At 37.7% G+C, this 19,686-nt stretch overlaps 1 protein-coding gene across 1 annotated transcript; it reads left to right on the top strand.

Annotated features, from left to right (window-relative positions):
* The first annotated feature begins 2,198 nt into the window (after window positions 1-2,198).
* On the top strand, window positions 2,199-19,402 carry LOC120354136 (ATP-binding cassette sub-family F member 3-like). Its single transcript, XM_039440448.1, has 4 exons — window positions 2,199-2,352; window positions 7,693-7,913; window positions 14,521-14,687; window positions 19,017-19,402. Exons 1-3 carry the CDS (start codon window positions 2,217-2,219, stop codon window positions 14,674-14,676), a joined length of 513 nt encoding a protein of 170 aa, XP_039296382.1. The 5' UTR covers window positions 2,199-2,216; the 3' UTR covers window positions 14,677-14,687; window positions 19,017-19,402.
* The last annotated feature ends 284 nt before the right edge of the window (window positions 19,403-19,686 follow it).

Raw genomic sequence — 19,686 nt, 5'->3', positions numbered from 1 at the left:
AGTTAAGCTGGCAGAATAGCTAGGAAGTAAACTGGTTTCAATTTTGGTACAGACTGTACTTTCTTTGAAATATTCTGTTCATAAGTTAGTGTGACTGTAGAAGTGTGTGTGTGACCACCATCAGACAATACTCCTGCATGACATTGTCTCTTATCTCAACCTTATTTAGTTCTATTGCTTCCTCTCTCATTTACTCTCTTCCCCTCCCTCGCTCCCTCTCTCTCTCTTACCGGTTTCAGAAATAAATTGTCAATGGTCTTGTTAAGAATAGCCTACATGTGGGGATTCATCAGAACAATGACCATTGTTTGAGAACCAGACAGCTCTGCGTAGTACAGTCCGTCCAAGAAGTATAACCTGACCATCTTTTTTTGGAAGTGTCAGAGACTCAATGTGTCTGACTTAGTCGTTTCTGTACGGATGTAAAAGTGTCCGGTTTTGGCATCTAACGCACACACCAATTCGAGACTCTTTCAAAACAGTCTTTCCCTGTCGCTGGTGTACGGTGTCGATGGATGAGATAGTCGCTGTCCACTCCTGTCAGGTTCTGGGTGTGTTGGAGGACTAAGGTGGCGCATACCCTTCACGCCAATTTGTAGTGAATTTGAACTTAAGTTTCGTGAATTTGAAGAATGACATTTTTTAATAATAATTATAAGAATTATTCTTATACTTATTTGCTATTTTCATTTTTAATAAAACATTTGCAAAGAATAATGCAGTAAAATTGAAAAACGATTAGAGAACAACCAAAAAATCTTACCTTGCTGATCTGCTCAAAAATGTGCTTTTAAATTTCTTGCTATAGCAGATAACAGTAAAAGTTACGACATAAACTAACTCCCTATACCATGGAATATCTACTTATGCTATTGTTTCTCTAGGCCTTAACCTAGTCATTTATCCGTTAGTTATACTGTAGTAGTTGCCAAAGTGTGTGGAAAATTGAATTGAGGAAAGCTTTCGATGTATTTGTAAATGATTACCATTGGTTCATATGAGAGCGTTCACACAACGTCAACTAACTGTAAACGCTCTAATAAGGGTAACCGTCCACTGGAACCGTATTCAACCGATCCGTTCGGTCGTTGGATCGGACGAATCTGCCGGCCGTTAATTCGGCCGAATATGGTCGTCCATTGGAACCGTTTACATCAGTCTAGTTCAGTAGTTGGCTGGTTGCCAATATTGAATTAACTACTATCATAGTCACCAAAACTTTATTTCCGGGCAGACGGTGAATATGTGAACACTAGCATAAGACCAAATTTTATTTTATTTCCTGTCAGGCTACAAAATATATGTGAACACTCTCATAACAGTTGAAGGTATTTTATTCCCTGTCAAGACTGTGAATATTTGATCACTTTTATAAGAGAAAAATATGATAATTATTTTTTGAAATTTTTCGGAAAGATGTTAGTAATGCCTAGGAGCCATCCTCGAGTCTAGGATGTGTATTGCGAGTTTGGAGTTCACCTAGAATCACTAAGGGCTGGTTTCCGAGCTCGGGATTTAGCCAAGTTCTGAACAGCTGGACTCAGAAAATTGGCTTTCCGAAATGGGGCGTAGTTGTTGTCCACGAAATTAATTTCGAAAAACTAGAAAATTGAAAAATAAAATAATGAGAAAATAGTGTAAAGTTTCATCAAGTTTGAATTATTTTGGAATGTTTCATTTCGTCAAGGAAAAACTTGTCTAAATATAGATACGAGAAAATAAATATCATAAAACTACAACTACGCCCCGTTTCGGAAAGTCATTTTCTGACTCCAGCTGTTTAAAGTCTGGAGCTTAGCTAAATCCCGAGCTCGCGAACCTGCCCTTAATGATGCATATTTTTGGTGTTATTATCCATTATATATCAATCGTTTTTTTTTTTTTTTGTAATTATCTACTTGGGTGATAATTGAGCAGGCGAAACGAGTCTGTTGAAACTAATCATGGTTCTACTTCAACGGGACTCCCCACATTTCAAGCCATACATTAACAACAACAGTGACTATTAAACTATGCATTTTTGGTGGTATTATTCATTTTATATTGATTTTCTTCCATGGGTCTGCTGACTTAATTAATTGAATGAATTTGAGTGACGATTTCTATGAAATAATGCATATGTAGGGTGGTATTATAATTTATATTATTATCTGTATGATTATTATCTAGGTGGGTGACAATGGAGCAGGTAAAAAACAACCCTTCTGAAACTAATAATGGGTCTGCTAAGCCCTAGCTCGGGTGACCAACACACGCATCGAGCCATTAAGTTCGGTTACTTCAGTCAGCATCATGTCGACCAACTGGCTATGGGTGTAAGCAGTGTAGAGTTGCTACAGCAGAGCTATCCAGGTATAATTAATACATTGGTAGGCCTACATTCATCCTAGAGAAAAGATAGCATAAGAGTATTTATGCTATAAAAATATAGCATATGTTGAGATCCCATGTTATGCTATTGTAATTTCTCGGGTAGATTTAGTATGATTAACTGCTTTTACCAAAGGGTAGACGTGGTTAAAGAAAGCTAATTTTTACTCTATGAAAATTTATTGTATTTAAACATTTTCTCTACCAAATTTTTACATCAGTTTTGACTCTACTCTGGCTGCCTAGCCTAATACAAGAAAAAAAACATTGAAAGAGATTTGGAATGGTACAAATAAACAAAAAAAACCTATCGTCGTTATGCAAATAAAGTTCGATCGCCCCTTGTCATTTGAGTAGGATTAATATTTGGGATTCACCCATAATTTGGTAGAGAGTTAGTGGGGAGGATATTTTTAATATTCTTTCGAAGAATGGACATTGATATGTCCAAAGCTCCGCCATTTATGTAGATGCATAACAATATAATTATTATCTATAGTTATTATATTACAAATTGCTTTTTCATCTCATAACAGTTGAAGGTATTTTATTCCCTGTCAAGACTGTGAATATTTGATCACTTTTATAAGAGAAAAATATGATAATTATTTTTTGAAATTTTTTGGAAAGATGTTACTGTAGTAATGCCTAGGAGCCATCCTCGAGTCTAGGATGTGTATTGCGAGTTTGGAGTTCACCTAGAATCACTAAGGGCTGGTTTCCGAGCTCGGGATTCAGCCAAGTTCTGGACTTTAAACAGCTGGACTCAGAAAATTGGCTTTCCGAAATGGGGCGTAGTTGTAGTCCACGAAATTAATTTCGAAAAGCTAGAAAATTGAAAAATAAAATAATGAGAAAATAGTGTAAAGTTTCATCTAGTTTGAATTATTTTGGAATGTTTCATTTCGTCAAGGAAAAACTTGTCTAATTATAGATTCGAGAAAATAAATATCATAAAACTACAACTACGCCCCGTTTCGGAAAGTCAATTTTCTGACTCCAGCTGTTTAAAGTCTGGAGCTTAGCTAAATCCCGAGCTCGGAAACCTGCCCTTAATGATGCATATTTTTGGTGTTATTTATCCATTATATATCAATCGTTTTTTTTTTTTTGTAATTATCTAGTTGGGTGATAATTGAGCAGGCGAAACGAGTCTGTTGAAACTAATCATGGTTCTACTTTCGACGGGACTCCCCACATTTCAAGCCATACATTAACAACAACAGTGACTATTAAACTATGCATTTTTTGGTGGTATTTATTCATTTTATATTGATTTCTTCCAATGAGTCTGCTGACTTAATTAATTGAATGAATTTGAGTGACGATTTCTATGAAATAATGCATATGTAGGGTGGTATTTATAATTTATATTATTTATCTGTATGATTATTATCTAGGTGGGTGACAATGGAGCAGGTAAAACAACCCTTCTGAAACTAATAATGGGTCTGCTAAGCCCCAGCTCGGGTGATCAACACACGCATCGCGCCATTAAGTTCGGTTACTTCAGTCAGCATCATGTCGACCAACTGGCTATGGGTGTAAGCAGTGTGGAGTTGCTACAGCAGAGCTATCCAGGTATATAATTAATACATTGGTAGGCCTACATTCATCCTAGAGAAAAGATAGCATAAGAGTATATACCATTTTATATTATGTTTGAAGGGACGTATTCAAGGATCCAAAGGTTCAATGAACCCCGGAGCTTATTGTGTTCCCAAGTACGTTAGTTGGGTGAACCAATACCTGTGTTCTTTACAAGAACCAGGAGTTTTTCCCTATACTAACATTCCATTCATCACCTGGTTGCAATCCTTGTCACAATCCAGTGTGATATGCTTGGCAGTCTCTTCAGACTGATTGGTCCTCGTGACCTACGTGAGTTCCACTCTTGGCCTTTTTGTAGGTCCTTCCGCTGAGGGGACGCCAAACTGCCTCTAGGGCGCCCGGCCACCCTCGACTCAGCCTCTTGACCTAGATTTGTGCCTGGAGTTTCACCCATCTGTGGTCTCTTGGGTTTTCTTCTTTTGGCCCCCAAAGCTCTACATGGTCAATAGCCTCACCTCTCCCAAGGAGTTTTGCCTAAATGGCAGCCCTTTTTTTACTGGTTATTAGTTGTAGCCTAGAGAAAATGTAGCATAAGAAGATATGCCATGGTTTGTAAAATTCATTCAAAGTTTGGAAGTTTTCTATCATATTGTGGTGTTGTGTATCAAGTTGAGATGATACTGTATCATTTGTGGTGGTATGCCATGGTAAATGATCGTTATGTTGCAAATGTGAGTGTCAACTGAAACCGATAGTCCTAATAGTTGTTTTTGGTGAAGCTATGTAACGCTGGTAGTCTCTCATACTGTGCCCATCTTACATTCTTAGGCTGAAACTCGCACTTAGGCGACTGAGGTGGAGAAGAGACTGGACTCTAGTGGAGAGCATGTGTTTTGAAATGGTGACGTCGCTGAGACTAGAATCGACTGGTCTGAGTGTCACCATTTGCAAACACATGCTCTCCACTAGAGTCCAGTCTCTTCTCCACCTGAGTTGAGCCTTAAGTTGCGTACAGACTTTCGCTCTGCTCCGCAACCGAACGTCACTCGAGCAGAGCGATTGATGATCGACCGGGGAGCAAGAGTGGAACGCAAGAAGAGATCACATCTCCCGTAACGTTCTGGCAACAAAGAATCTTGAATCTTGAATCTTCATGATCGGTGCGAGTGCGGAGCGTGGGCGGAGCGGGTTGGAGGCGCGTATATCTGTACGCACCTTTACACTCCTAACAACACACTTATAATAGACAGTAGTCGACTTGTTTTGATAAAAAATCAGTTTCAGATTTGAAACATAACCGACCTTTGCCATGGGATGGATATCTTGTCTATGCTTGTTTAATCTACAGCGGCTGGCCAAACAGCACTCTGCTTTGAGAACTGTATGAGCGACAACATTTTAGGTTGTGTGGCATTAAGTGCACCATAACATAGGCCTAAATCCTCCTTGCGTCCAGGATCCCGGGTCCAGAGTTGCACACAAATATCTATTTCTTGCAATAAATCGACATCACTAGTAGTTCTGTGAACAGTAGACCTCGCGCAGTTATAAACCGCAGCCTCCTCTTATACTGTCCATCAGAGTAAATCCTGTCTGTATCTGTCGTGTCGGCGAGATATCGGTGTGAAAACGGCTAATGGCTGTTGGGGTTGGTGTATCAAAAATGCTAACATCAAAAGCTAATCTCCTTCAAGACATACTGGCAACAGGACAGCCCGAGTTTAAAGTAGAGAAAGCTCGAGAGACAATACTATGTTATTTTAGTTATTAATTGCATGCGTTATTGCACGCAATCAATAGTTCATTTAATAGTGCATAAAAATTGCATGCAATTTATAGTCTACACAGCAGCTGATTTTTTACCAAATTACATTGAGATATTGAATTGCATGCGTCATGGCATGCAATTTATAATCAACTCGACAGCTGATTTAAGGATCTGTGTGCGCCTACCTTTATGATGAATAATTCTATAATCTGATTTTTACTCTAATATTGGCGTATGAAGGAGGCTCCTTTTTCCTTTTATATTATCCTTCAAATGCAAATTTCCAAAAGCCTTGTATATACGTCGACGCGCAATTTAAAAAGGAACATACCTGTCAAATTTCATAAAAATCTATCACCGCGTTTCGCCGTAAATGCGCAACATATAACATATAAACATTGAGAGAAATGCCAAACCGTCGACTTGAATCTTAGACCTCACTTCGCTCGGTCAATTATCTTGGCTTCTACGTTCCGCTTGGGCTAACAGTCGGCTACTGGCGCATCACCCTTCAATTGCCTACTCCCTTTGCACAAATACCAGACAACAAGAGATACATTGACACTGACAATAAATGCAATAAATCTGTGGCTTGGTGCAGAACTACCTATGTCAAAAAAGCAAATCCTTTCTCTATTTTTCTCACAAATCAGCTTGAAAGTTCACCTTGTATTTTCGAACTACGGCATTTCAATACGGAAATGCAAGTGCTAGAAGTGCAGAAGTCGAAATTGGTAGTTCTGGCACGGAGTATGAATGACAATCTAAAAACATATGTCTTTATTGGTAATTTTTGCACTCTGAGATTGGTAGACAATCATGTCATTGGTAGTATACATTGTATAACTTTTTATTGCTTTGAGATAGGAGTCTTATTGGCATATTGAATGAAAAAGACTAAGAAATTGTCAAAAAACCACTGATTTATTGATAATTAGAAAGACCGGTTTCGGTTATTACACCATTGTCAATCTCTGATAAACTAAAACTAAATACAAGAGCAGCAGAATTTATACTAGTAGGCGAGTACTGCTATTGGTCGAGGGCATGAACGCCTGCCATTGGCCTAGCTAGACAGTCTCCTCCCCCTCAACGGTGTGACAAAATGGCGGCTTAAGCAACAGAATCGCCATGATAATAAAATTTACTTTTTGTACAAAATAAGAACCAAGAAATAAAGTGTGAAAGATAATAAAACAAATATGTAAATGGAAAAACTATTGACCAATGTATGCTTACAATTTTATGATACAACTAAATTCGTAGTGTTGTATTGGTTGAAATGAATCTGGTCATTTAAACTATACTGGGAATTTTCCTTAATTACTCTTGTTATTACTAAAGCCTCTAGAATATTCAAAGATCTGCCTTTGTTATTAACATGCAGAAACTCAACATTCTCCTTAACTGTGAACTTGTGATTATTTGTTATCAAATGTTCTGCAAAGTTAGATTCCCCATTTTGTTTATTCCAATCTCTGATGTGTTCTTTAATTCTACTTTTGAAACTTCTACCAGTCTGACCCACATAACAAGCATTACAATCATCACATTTAAGTTTGTACACCCCGCTTTTATCCCAAATATCAATTTTGTCTTTACTCCAGCTAAATAGACTATTTAAAATCGTTTTGGTCTTGAAAGCAACATGAAATCCATTCTTCTTCAATTCCCTACCTAACTTATCAGATACAAAGCCTAAATATGGGATTGTTATCCAAGTCTTCTCCTCACAGTTTGAGCCTACAAAGCTAGAATTGATTGAAATTATTGGCACTTCTGGAACTGAAAATAATCGATATTAGTGATGTATTAGTGTATTAAACTCATTTTTGAAAAAATTGACATTGGTAGTTTTTGTACAAAGCCACAGAAATATATTAAATTATGTCCGAACAATGCTGTTACCTACACAAAAAGCTTTTCTGTTACAATAAGTATATGAAGAGTTTATTAATATAATTTTATAATTATTATTTGTGATATAATGTTTGTGGTTTCAGGCAAACCGGTTGAAGAATACCGGCGCCAGTTGGGCTCGTTCGGGGTGAGCGGCGACCTGGCTCTGCAGACGGTCGGCAGTCTGTCCGGAGGCCAGAAGTCACGTGTGGCATTCGCCCGTATGTGCATGGCGTCCCCCAACTTTCTAGTGCTTGACGAGCCTACCAACCATTTGGATATTGAGACCATAGAGGCATTGGGAAAGGCTATTAACAAGTATAATGTGAGTATTATGTGGGGAAAAGTTGGTGAAATTGTAAAAAATGAGGGAAATTTTTGTTTTGTGTCAAATAGTGTGATACTGTATCATGTTGACTTGATGCGTGTATCAAATGTTGTTGATACTGTATCATGTTGACTTGATGCGTGTATCGAATAGTGTGATACTGTATCATGTTGACTTGATGCGTGTATCATGTATTGTGATACGTGTATCTTGAATAGGATACGGAAGTCCCCTAACTTTCTAGTGCTTGACGAGCCTACCAACCATTTGGATATTGAGACCATAGAGGCACTGGGAAAGGCTATTAACAAGTATAATGTGAGTATTATGTGGGGAAAAGTTGGTGAAATTGTAAAAAATGAGGGAAATTTTTGTTTTCTCTCAAGTAAGTGTTATAGTGATTCTATGAGAACTGAGTTACCTGTGAGGAAAATTCAAATCGAGGAAATCGTGAGTTGAACCAATTTTAATGACATAAATAGGATCATACTTCACTTCTGACTCCATTTTGTCTACCGGCACTGTCTTGAGTTTCAATTGAGTGTTTGAAACTGTCAGCTGTTAGTGAACTTGTGATTACTGTTGACACTGTGTTTGGCTATCAGCTGTGTATTGTTGTTTACATCCTGTTACCATGACGACGGCCATCCAAGCTCGGGTTGTAACTGCTCGACTCTCAGGAGAGAGCGGCGTAATTGGGTGCTGCCATCTCTAGCCTAATTCTACCGCATTAGGTCAGCAGCCCATCCCCGAGTAGGACTGGCTTATCATATCAGATAGCGGTAATGCGCTGATAACATTTTTTCACATTGATAACTTCATTTATCAAGCAGGCTGTTTTCAATATCACTTTCATTGGTGATCAACGCAACAGGTGCCAGCTATAGTACGGTATTGTTCTGAGTTCTTTGCGCCCATTCATTTATTTAGGGTACTGTCGCTTCACTTTTCTGTGTGACGCTGAGCGGAATTTGAAGGCGCAAAATGATGACACGAACTGGAAGAAATATTTTGAAGACGCAGATGGAGAAAAATTGTTACAATCTCAAAGAGGGGTTGATAGACGATGGAGTTGTTGATATTGCTGTTAAAATTCGTACAGTCCTGGAGAATATATCTAAAACGTTTTCAGATGAAGCCGTTATTGATTTAATTCCAGAGGTTACTTCCCTTCTTAATAAATATGACGCCTCAATTAAAGTGAATGAGGATTTGGAGAGAATGTTGACCGACTCAGCAGCGGAAAACAAAACGCTTCAAGGATTGCTTGCTCAAGAAAAGAGAAACAGGAAAAGTGAACTTGATGATTCTATATATAATGAAAAGAAGGCTGATGAGGAGATTGAGGTGCTGAAATCAAAGCTAGAAAAATTGAAAAGCAATTCCGACGAATTAAAAAAAGAGCTTGATTCAAGAGATGCTATTATAAATCTTTTGCAAAACGATTCTCAGCTCACGGCGAATAAAATTTCAGAGTTAGAGTCCGAATTAACATTAGTAAAGAAGTATGGAACAAAGTTCCAATCTCCAAAAAGGACATTAAAATATTCACGAGTTACCAGGGAAAATGAAATTAAGACTTCAAATCGCTTTTCTGTATTGGATGAAGTGAATGCTGAATCACCTTTGTCACAATCAACTGAAGGACGTACTTTTCAAGTACGGGCTCAGGTGCACAGGAATGCTACAAGTTCTCAGTTACCACCAAATCAAATCGCTCTTACTAGCACTTCTTCGAAGAATTCTAATAAAAAGAAAATTGTTGTACTAGCGGATAGTCAAGGTAGAGACATGAATAAATACCTGAGTGGCTTATTCAATGATTTCAATGTTTTTGTTTACACATTGCCGGGGGCGAAGTTGAAGCAAGTGATCATGAATGGTATGCAGTTCATAAAGGACTTGACAAAGGCAGATTATGTGTTGGTTATTGCAGGCACCAATGATTTCGGTAATGGTGAACCAGGTCATTTAACGGTACATCAAGCATTGGATTTAGTTTTATCAGCAGGCCTAAACACCAACATTTTAATTTGTGCGATTCCATACAGATTTGACAAACCTCATCTCAATGATGATATTTACTTCGCCAATTTAACAATATCCAATAGAATATCGGCATATGAAGGAATATCTGCAGTGTTTTATGGAGGATTCAGTGAAATATTGCAGAGACATCATTTCAATAAGGAAGGTTTCCATTTGAATAAAAATGGAAAGCGTTTGATAGGAGAGCGTTTGTGTAAATTTGTAGCTGAGTCAACTGCAAGCAGAATTAATGAAACTCAAAAAACGAACTGTCAACGCGGTAATAGTACACTGTCTTCCATATTAATGGAAACTTGTGACAATGATGAAGCATCTATCAGCTATAACGACTGTAATAATTGTGACAATGTAGATGCAATAATCTGCAACAATGACTATGAAGTGTCTCCAGCATCGGCTCTATTACCCGTTGATCCTCTAATAATGTCTTTGGACCAATCAATGTATGCTCCAAGAAGGTCTCTTCCAAATTCAGTATCCTCTCTTCCTTCTATTGCAGAAAATGAACTAAATGTTACAGATAGTTCATACAATGATTTTTTAGGTTTCAATACTCCTCCTGGAGTAGCGGTGTACAAGCTCCAGTAGTAGAGGATGCTGCTGAATCAAGTTTCCAGAGTTTTCAAACCAACGAAAGACACGGCAGAAATATGAATAATTTGATTTATGTACCATGTCAGCAGAAAGCAAGTAGGAGAGCATCCAACATTAATGAGATCAGTATAATGCATTATAACATTCGCAGCATTCGCTCGAAAGATAATGAACTCACCCTTCAACTGGAAACAATGCAAAAGGAAGGTGCATTACCGAAATTGGATTTTCTTTGTTTGTCAGAAACTTGGCTCTGTGAGCAGGAAACGGTTCAACTGCATAATTTTCAACTCATATCTTTCTCAAATCGATCTGGTCAGCGAGGAGGGGGAGTGGCAATATTTGCTAGAAAAGGAATAGCATCGTCGGCTTCAGTCTTTGATTGCTCACTTGAACTGGAATTTGAGAGTACTGCAATAGTGTTTGAGAAAAAGTTTCTTATTTTATGTTTATATAGACCACCCAGCGGTGATATTCTCCATTTCTTCTCTGATCTAGAGAGATACTTGGATCTGATTCAACAGAGATTCAAGGGAATCATTCTAGTTGGTGACTTCAATGTGAATTTCCTAGTTAATTCATCACACAAACAAGAATTGTGTGCACTTCTCTCTGCTTTTGGATTCACCGGTGTTATTGATACTCCTACAAGAGTCACATCACACTCTGCGACCTTGCTCGATAACTGCTTTCTCTCTTCAACAATTGAATACGTCTCTTCGGGTGTACATTCTTTGGCTCTTTCTGATCATTATGCGCAACTAGTTACTGTGAAACTGCCGCGTGGCCTAATGAACTACAACAGAGATGAGTTTCTTGTAAAGCGAGTTTTCTCGGCAGAAAATAGGACAAAGTTTGAACAGAGTTTGCAGAACTGTGATTGGAACTGTATACAACTTGTACCAGGGACCATCAATGATAAGTTGGCTGTATTCATGAAAATGTACTCTGTGGCTTTCAATGAAGCATTTCCTCTCAAGAAACTCAAAGTAAGGAAGAAACCAGAAACTGTAAAATGGTCTTGCCCATATCTTAATTATTTATGTTCCTGTAAGAGAGATATTCAGCTGTTTACGAAACTATATCCCAATGATATTGTGTTAAAGCATAGATATAAGCAAATTTCTACTGAAATAAAGTCACAGATACGTTTATTAAGAACAGAATATGCCAGCAGACTGATTAGTTCATCAGAAAATAAGCCAAAAGCAATCTGGGATGTGATTAAAAAAGAGATAAAACATAATTATAGAGTGAACAGCTATAAATTACAATTAAATGAATCCTATACTGAGTCACCAAGTGAAATAGCCAATTTATTCAATATGTTTTTCGCTAAGGACAGACCACATAAAATCAGAAAACATGATGCAAATTATATGGACTTGTTAGAAAGGGCGGATTCAGGAAACTGTCAAGTGAATGATGTGACAGTTAAATCTGTAGAGGATGTAAAGAAAATAGTAAGATCTCTAAAGGGTAAGATGTCCAGTGGTTTGGATGGTGTTCCATCACGAATAATGAAGGATTTCTTTCACTATGTGGCAGATACTGTGACTTACCTTTTAAACTTGTCTATGTCATCTGGAATCTTTCCATCCTCATTCAAGACTGCCAAAGTCAGGCCACTCCATAAAAAAGGATCAAAGGAGCTTATTGAAAATTTTAGGCCAGTTTCAATGCTATCATCATTTTCAAAAATCTTTGAAAGGTCCATTTATGACGAGCTTTACAGACACCTCCAAATGGGAAATGTACTGCATAAAAATCAATTCGGATTTAGAAGGAATAAGGCAACAGTTGATGCCATAAATATGCTTTTGGATGAGGTCTATCTTTCATTGGATGGTGGCGTGAAGGTGGCTGGATTCTTTGTGGATTTAAGGATGGCATTTGACATGCTCAGTCATGATATAATCTTCAATAAGCTGAGTTATTATGGTGTCCGGGGGAACTTCCTGCAGCTGATACAGTCTTATCTGAGAGACAGGTTTCAAGTTGTGGAGTTGGAGATTCAGCAGGATCGAATTCAGAACTATCCTCATCGCTCACAACCCCAGACTGTAAAGAGAGGAGTGCCACAAGGTTCTATTTTGGGGCCATTGCTCTTCCTTGTTTTCATCAATGACTTGCCCGCGAATGTCCCTTTGGCACAAACTATACTCTTTGCAGATGATGCAAATTTCATCATAACATCTGAGGAACTAGAGAGCTTGAAGACTAGTGCGGAAAATGTCTTGAGGGATGTTGAAATATGGTGCAGGGCTAATGAACTTCTAGTTAATGTCTCAAAGACAAGCTTCATTAACTTTTCGATCAGAGAGCAACAAGAACACGCATCACTTCAATTTAGAATGTGTGATGCTGCTGTTGAACGGGTGGAGAACACTAAGTTTCTTGGCGTATTCATTGATCAGTGCCTGACCTGGAGACCACATGTAGAGATCCTTATAAAGAAATTAAATTCAGCCATTTACACTCTTCACAAATTGGTTAGGATGTCTGATGAGAAAGTTGTTACCATGGCTTACCATGGCTACTTTGAACCCCTTTTAGTTTATGGTATAGTTGCATGGGGAGCTTCAATCCATGGACGTCGTGTCTTCCTCACCCAAAAGAGAGCCATCAGAGTGATGTTTCGTAAACCGCCACGCCATCCTTGCAGGGACTTATTCGCGACAGCGGGCATTCTTCCGGTTCCCTGCCTGTACATTTATTTTTTGGCGAGTATGGCACTGAAATGGAGAAGTGGCTGGACGACTGGTGCAGACATTCACTCTCACAACACACGCAACAGGGAGATCGTGAGACTGGATGCCCACAGAACCACGTTTTTTGAGGCGAGCCCACAGCATATGGCCAAAAAAGTGTATAATGCTATTCCAATTGAAATTCGAGAACTGAATTCTGAAATAGTCTTCAAGAAAAAATTGAAATTGTGGTTAAGTGAGAGATGTTTTTATGACATTGGTGAACTTTTGACTCAGTAATTTATTATTAGAATATTGTGATTAAGTAAAAACTTGAAATTTAAATTAACTGTATGATCTTTACTTTTCAGGTAATGGAGACTTTTGATTCCACTGTTTTTAGTTTATTCAACTACAATATTTCCATCTGTGATATTAACATTGTTTTTAATTATATAGACTATATTGCATTTATATTGAGGTGACATTTGTAATGTATTTAAGATGTGTATTGTTTGATGAAATGTTTATGACCTGTGTTAATATTGTATTACATACGATGCATAACATTAAAATAAAATTGAATTGAATTGAATTGAATTGAACTTGAGGTCCTTTCACTATAAGGATCCGACACGAACAATTTCGATCAAATGCAATTCAAGATGACGGCTAAAATGGCGAGAATTTTGTCAAAAACAGGGGTTTTCGTGATTTTCTCGGAAACGGCTCCAACGATTTCGATCAAACCTAAAATAGTCATCGATAAGCTCTATCAACTGCCACAAGTCCCATATCTGTAAAAATTTCAGAAGCTTCGCCCCATCAATGCAGATAGATTCCCAATTATCAGGCTCCAGATACATTGAAACGAAAAAAATCAAGTGGAGTAGATTGAGCATGAAAATCTCTACAATTAATGTTCAGTAACATTACCACCTAAAATTGAAAATAAGCTTTAAATTCGAGAAAATGTGATTATTCAATTGCAAATTATTGTTGATTCTATTAAATCATTCACTATGAAGAGATATCAGACCTCATGTGTGTCTCCAGCGTTATTGCCCTGTCACCAGCTGGCTCAAATCTTTGAATAGTGGACTTCCCGATGCGCGGGAACACTAGCGTCAGGTGATCAATTTTCATAACGGCAAGGAAAGTTGTGTGAGTGCACCACACTAGATTTTTTCTCTTATTTTTCTCCACTGTCATTATAACGTGGACCTCACTATAGTATATATATCTCTCCTAATGAATCCATGTGATTGCAGGGAGGTGTAATCCTGGTCTCCCACGACGAGCGACTGATCAGGATGGTCTGCAAGGAGCTGTGGGTGTGTGGAGGGGGCACAGTGACCTCCATAGAGGGCGGCTTCGACGAGTATCGACGCATCGTGGAGAGGGAGTTGGCCGAAACAAACAAGTGATAGCAACACAGGTGGGTGCTCTATGTGTCTACCTGTCGTTGCTATAGAGAACAGATAGCATATAACATGATATCCCATGGTTTGTAGAATTCATTCAAAGTTTGCAAGTTTTGTATCAAATTATTGTGTTGTGTGTCAAGTTGAGATGATACTGTATCAGATTATTTTGATAATGTATCACATTGTGGGAGTTGGCCGAGACCAACAAGTGATAGCAACACAGGTGGGTCAGGGTCACTCACTGCTCTATGTGTCTACCTGTCGTTGCTATAGAGAACAGATTGCATAACAAGATATTCCATGGTTTGTAGAATTCATTCAAAGTTTGGAAGTTTTGTATCAAATTATTGTGTTGTGTGTCGAGGTGAGATGATACTGTATCAGATTATGTTGATACTGTATCACATTGTGGGAGTTGGCCGAGACCAACAAGTGATAGCAACACAGGTGGGTCACTCACTGCTCTATGTGTCTACCTGTCGTTGCTATAGAGAACAGATAGCATATAACATGATATCCCTTGGTTTGTAGAATTCATTCAAAGTTTGCAAGTTTTGTATCAAATTATTGTGTTGTGTGTCGAGGTGAGATGATACTGTATCAGATTATGTTGATACTGTATCACATTGTGGGAGTTGGCCGAGACCAACAAGTGATAGCAACACAGGTGGGTCACTCACTGCTCTATGTGTCTACCTGTCGTTGCTATAGAGAACAGATAGCATATCTATCAAACTTTCAAAGTTTGGAAGTTTTGTATCAAATTATTGTGTTTTGTGTCAAGTTGAGATGATACTTTATTATATTGTGTTGATACTGTATCATGGGTGGTGATACTGTATCATTTTATGGTGATACCATAAGAAAATATAACAATATAGGGGCACCGAGCTTCGCTCGTTATTTTTATTCATTGATAAACAGAACACAATTCTCTAAAATGATCGTGTTTATATTTCACAGCTGGCTATACGTCAGCTTATGAATTTTGGGGATGCGATATTTTGATTTTCCACAGAATCACTCGCTCACTTTCTACTATCCACAGACGACGAAAATCTCAGCTGTTTCAGCCAAGGATGAATTATCCTTTTAATGTCGTTCAGCGAGTTCACCTAGTGCAATCGAATTTTTATATCATAAACCTACTATTTTCCAAATTTCGTGAAAATCGGTAGAGCCGTTTTCGAGATCCGTTGAACATAAATAACCATATATAAAAATATAAACAGACATACAGAAATTACTCGCTTAATATAATGGGATAGGATACCATGGTTTGTAGAATTCATTCAAAGTTTGGAAGTTTTGTATCAAATTATGGTGTTGTGTGTCAAATTGAGAATGATACTGTATCATATTGAGGTGATACTGTTCCATATTGTGTTGATACTGTATCATTTATGATGATATGCCATGGTGAAGGACCTTTATGTTGCAAATGTCATTGTTAACTGAAGCCGATAGTCCTACTAACAGTGAGGTGTACGTTATAATGGCAATGTTTGATTGGCAATAGTATTGCTATCCTTGTTTATCATTCAACAATGCGGATAGCGGTATCTCTTTCTCGCTTTGCTCTGTTGCCAGATCGGCTTTTAACAATGCAGAATTGATAATTAACTGACAAAATATTTCATCCTGATTATGAAAATTCATTATGAAATTATTAAAAAATATAATCTCTTGCTTAATAAAATATAATTGAATATTTAAAACGAGAATGAACAGTTAATATTACATTAATAAACCTGTATCAGCTACCGGCAACGTTTACGTATCAGTATCGGCAACGTTTTTCTCCTATCTTTCTCCACTGCCATTATAACGTGGACCTCACTATATATTTTTCCTACAGTTACGTTGAAAAGTGGCCATTGCTGCACTGATTACAGAACGCAAAGAATCACTTTTCCGCTCTAGTGCGGGAAAAATTTTTCTGCACTCCAGATTTGCAACATGGCAACGCAAAATACTTAGTAGGTTATATGGAGCAACAGTGCAGCAAAATCAAAATGAAGTTGGTAACGGTGACTGGGCTGCTATAGTGAGCAGAGGTGCAACCAAGCACAACGAGCACATTATTAAGTATATATTATAACCAACGACAACATTTCTATTCAATTTGACAATAAATTAAGGTTTTTATCAATAATAAAATTACACAGAAAAACATTTGATGCATTTCAGGCAATTTTACCCATAATTACCCACTTTTCATATTCAATGGTAACTGTAGGAAAAACTTAATGTGAAATACGTGCGCAAAGTTCCTCTGCTGCACTCAAGAAACCATTCCGCCCTCGCCTACGGCTCGGGCGTAAACGTTTCTTTCGGTGCAGCAAACTGTCACTTTGCGCACTAGTTGCACAAATAACTATTCTCCCTTGTCAATCTCGTCTATGCATATCTTCATCATTTTCTTCCTTGTGTTGCTGTTTTTGTACTTATCTTGTAGCTATGTTTTGTCTTTTAAGCCACAAAAATCATAAACGCTATCACCATTAGCACAGCTTATGTGCTAATCATACACGTTTATCATGTCTTTGTAAATGTGAGTGTCAACTGAAGCCGTTAGTCCTAGTAGTTGTTTTGGTGAAGCTATGTGACGCTGGTAGTCTCTCATACTGTGCCCTTCTTACACTCTTACACTCCCAACAACACACTAATAATAGACAGTGTATAGGGTGTCTATGTTGCAAATGTGAGTGTTAACTGAAGCCGATAGTCTAGTAGTTGTTTTTGTGAAGCTATGTGACGCTGGTAGTCTCTCATACTGTGCCCTTCTTACACTCTTACACTCCCAACAACACACTAATAATAGACAGTGTATAGGGTGTCTATGTTGCAAATGTGAGTGTTAACTGAAGCCGATAGTCCTAGTAGTGTTTTTGGTGAAGCTATGTGACGCTGGTAGTCTCTCATACTGTGCCCTTCTTACACTCTTACACTCCCAACAACACAATAATAATAGACAGTGTATAGGGTGTCTATGTTGCAAATGTGAGTGTTAACTGAAGCCGATAGTCCTAGTAGTTGTTTTTGGTGAAGCTATGTGACGCTGGTAGTCTCTCATACTGTGCCCTTCTTACACTCTTACACTCCCAACAACACACTAATAATAGACAGTGTATAGGGTGTCTATGTTGCAAATGTGAGTGTTAACTGAAGCCGATAGTCCTAGTAGTTGTTTTTGGTGAAGCTATGTGACGCTGGTAGTCTCTCATACTGTGCCCTCTTACACTCTTACACTCCCAACAACACACTAATAATAGACAGTGTATAGGGTGTCTATGTTGCAAATGTGAGTGTTAACTGAAGCCGATAGTCCTAGTAGTTGTTTTTGGTGAAGCTATGTGACGCTGGTAGTCTCTCATACTGTGCCCTTCTTACACTCTTACACTCCCAACAACACACTAATGATAGACAGTGTATAGGGTGTCTATGTTGTAAATGTGAGTGTTAACTGAAGCCGATAGTCCTAGTAGTTGTTTTTGGTGAAGCTATGTGACGCTGGTAGTCTCTCATACTGTGCCCTTCTTACACTCTTACACTCCCAACAACACACTAATAATAGACAGTGTATAGGGTGTCTATGTTGCAAATGTGAGTGTTAACTGAAGCCGATAGTCCTAGTAGTTGTTTTTGGTGAAGCTATGTGACGCTGGTAGTCTCTCATACTGTGCCCTTCTTACACTCTTACACTCCCAACAACACACTAATGATAGACAGTGTATAGGGTGTCTATGTTGTAAATGTGAGTGTTAACTGAAGCCGATAGTCCTAGTAGTTGTTTTTGGTGAAGCTACTGTATGTGACGCTGGTAGTCTCTCATAATTTGGTAAAGAGTTAGTGGGGAGGATATTTTTAATATTCTTTCTGAAGAATGGACATTGATATGTCCAAAGCTCCGCCAATTTATGTAGATGCATAACAATATGATTATTATCTATAGTTATTATATTACAAATTGCTTTTTCATATCATATACAGTTCAATAATTATGTTCTTAGTCTATATTATGTAAATTCATCTATAATTTTGCTGTATTGTAAGCTATTGTATATAAGTGTATAAGCCAGTATATATTGTAATCTACATAAATAAAGTACTCAATCAATCAATCAATACTGTGCCCTTCTTACACTCTTAGTGCCTGTTGCACAAAAGCCGGTTAAATTTTAACTGTGATTAATATCACGGGAACCTATCAGAGAATACATTTTTAATAAGACGACGGCTTCTCTTGGAATTAATCACAATTAAAATTTAACCGACTTCTGTGCAACCGGCACTTAATATAATTTCTGATTGACTTTGATAATTTATTTTATTTGAAGGTATCCATACTACAACAGACTCAAACTGGCAGCGAGTGTGCGTGCGTGCGATACATACTGGCCTCTCATTGGCTGGACTAGTTTGGCTAGCTGTGCTCTCATTGGTCGATCTAGTTTGGCCATCTGTGCTGTGATTGGCTGGCGAGCAAGCACTAGTGCGCATGTGCAGAACATCTCATTGAATAAACCAATTCAGTGTACGTGTCTTCGAAATAATTATTTATTAATGATATTTTTGGTAATATTAATAATAATAATAATGGACCCAGACCTGAGCCAACCAGGTCACTCGATATTATTATTATTATTATCTATGTGAATCTGACTATGGTTACACTGTTGTTGCAATAAAATTTTCCCGATTTTCTTTTTAGATAATTTTGAAGCTGTAATTTGATTAAACTTTATTGAAGCAATATTTAGGAATCTCAGTTTTATTAAATTTAAGTGAATCTTCGTAAATTTGTTTCACTTTTTCAAATTCAAATTCAAATTTATTCACACTCATAAACACTTGATTTTAAAGTGTTGATATATTTGTTTCACAGCATTATTCAGACTTGTTTTAATACAGAAACAGCTAATTGTATTTTTTCTGTAGGGCTACTTTTGAATATAAATTGAAAATTTAAATTTGAAAATTCAAATGTTGAAAATGGCATTAGTAGCC

Source organism: Nilaparvata lugens, chromosome 14, assembly GCF_014356525.2.
Source record: "Nilaparvata lugens isolate BPH chromosome 14, ASM1435652v1, whole genome shotgun sequence".
Classification (NCBI taxonomy): domain Eukaryota; kingdom Metazoa; phylum Arthropoda; class Insecta; order Hemiptera; family Delphacidae; genus Nilaparvata; species Nilaparvata lugens.
Note: the sequence above shows the minus strand (reverse complement) of the source record. Positions and strands in the feature narration are given on the sequence as shown.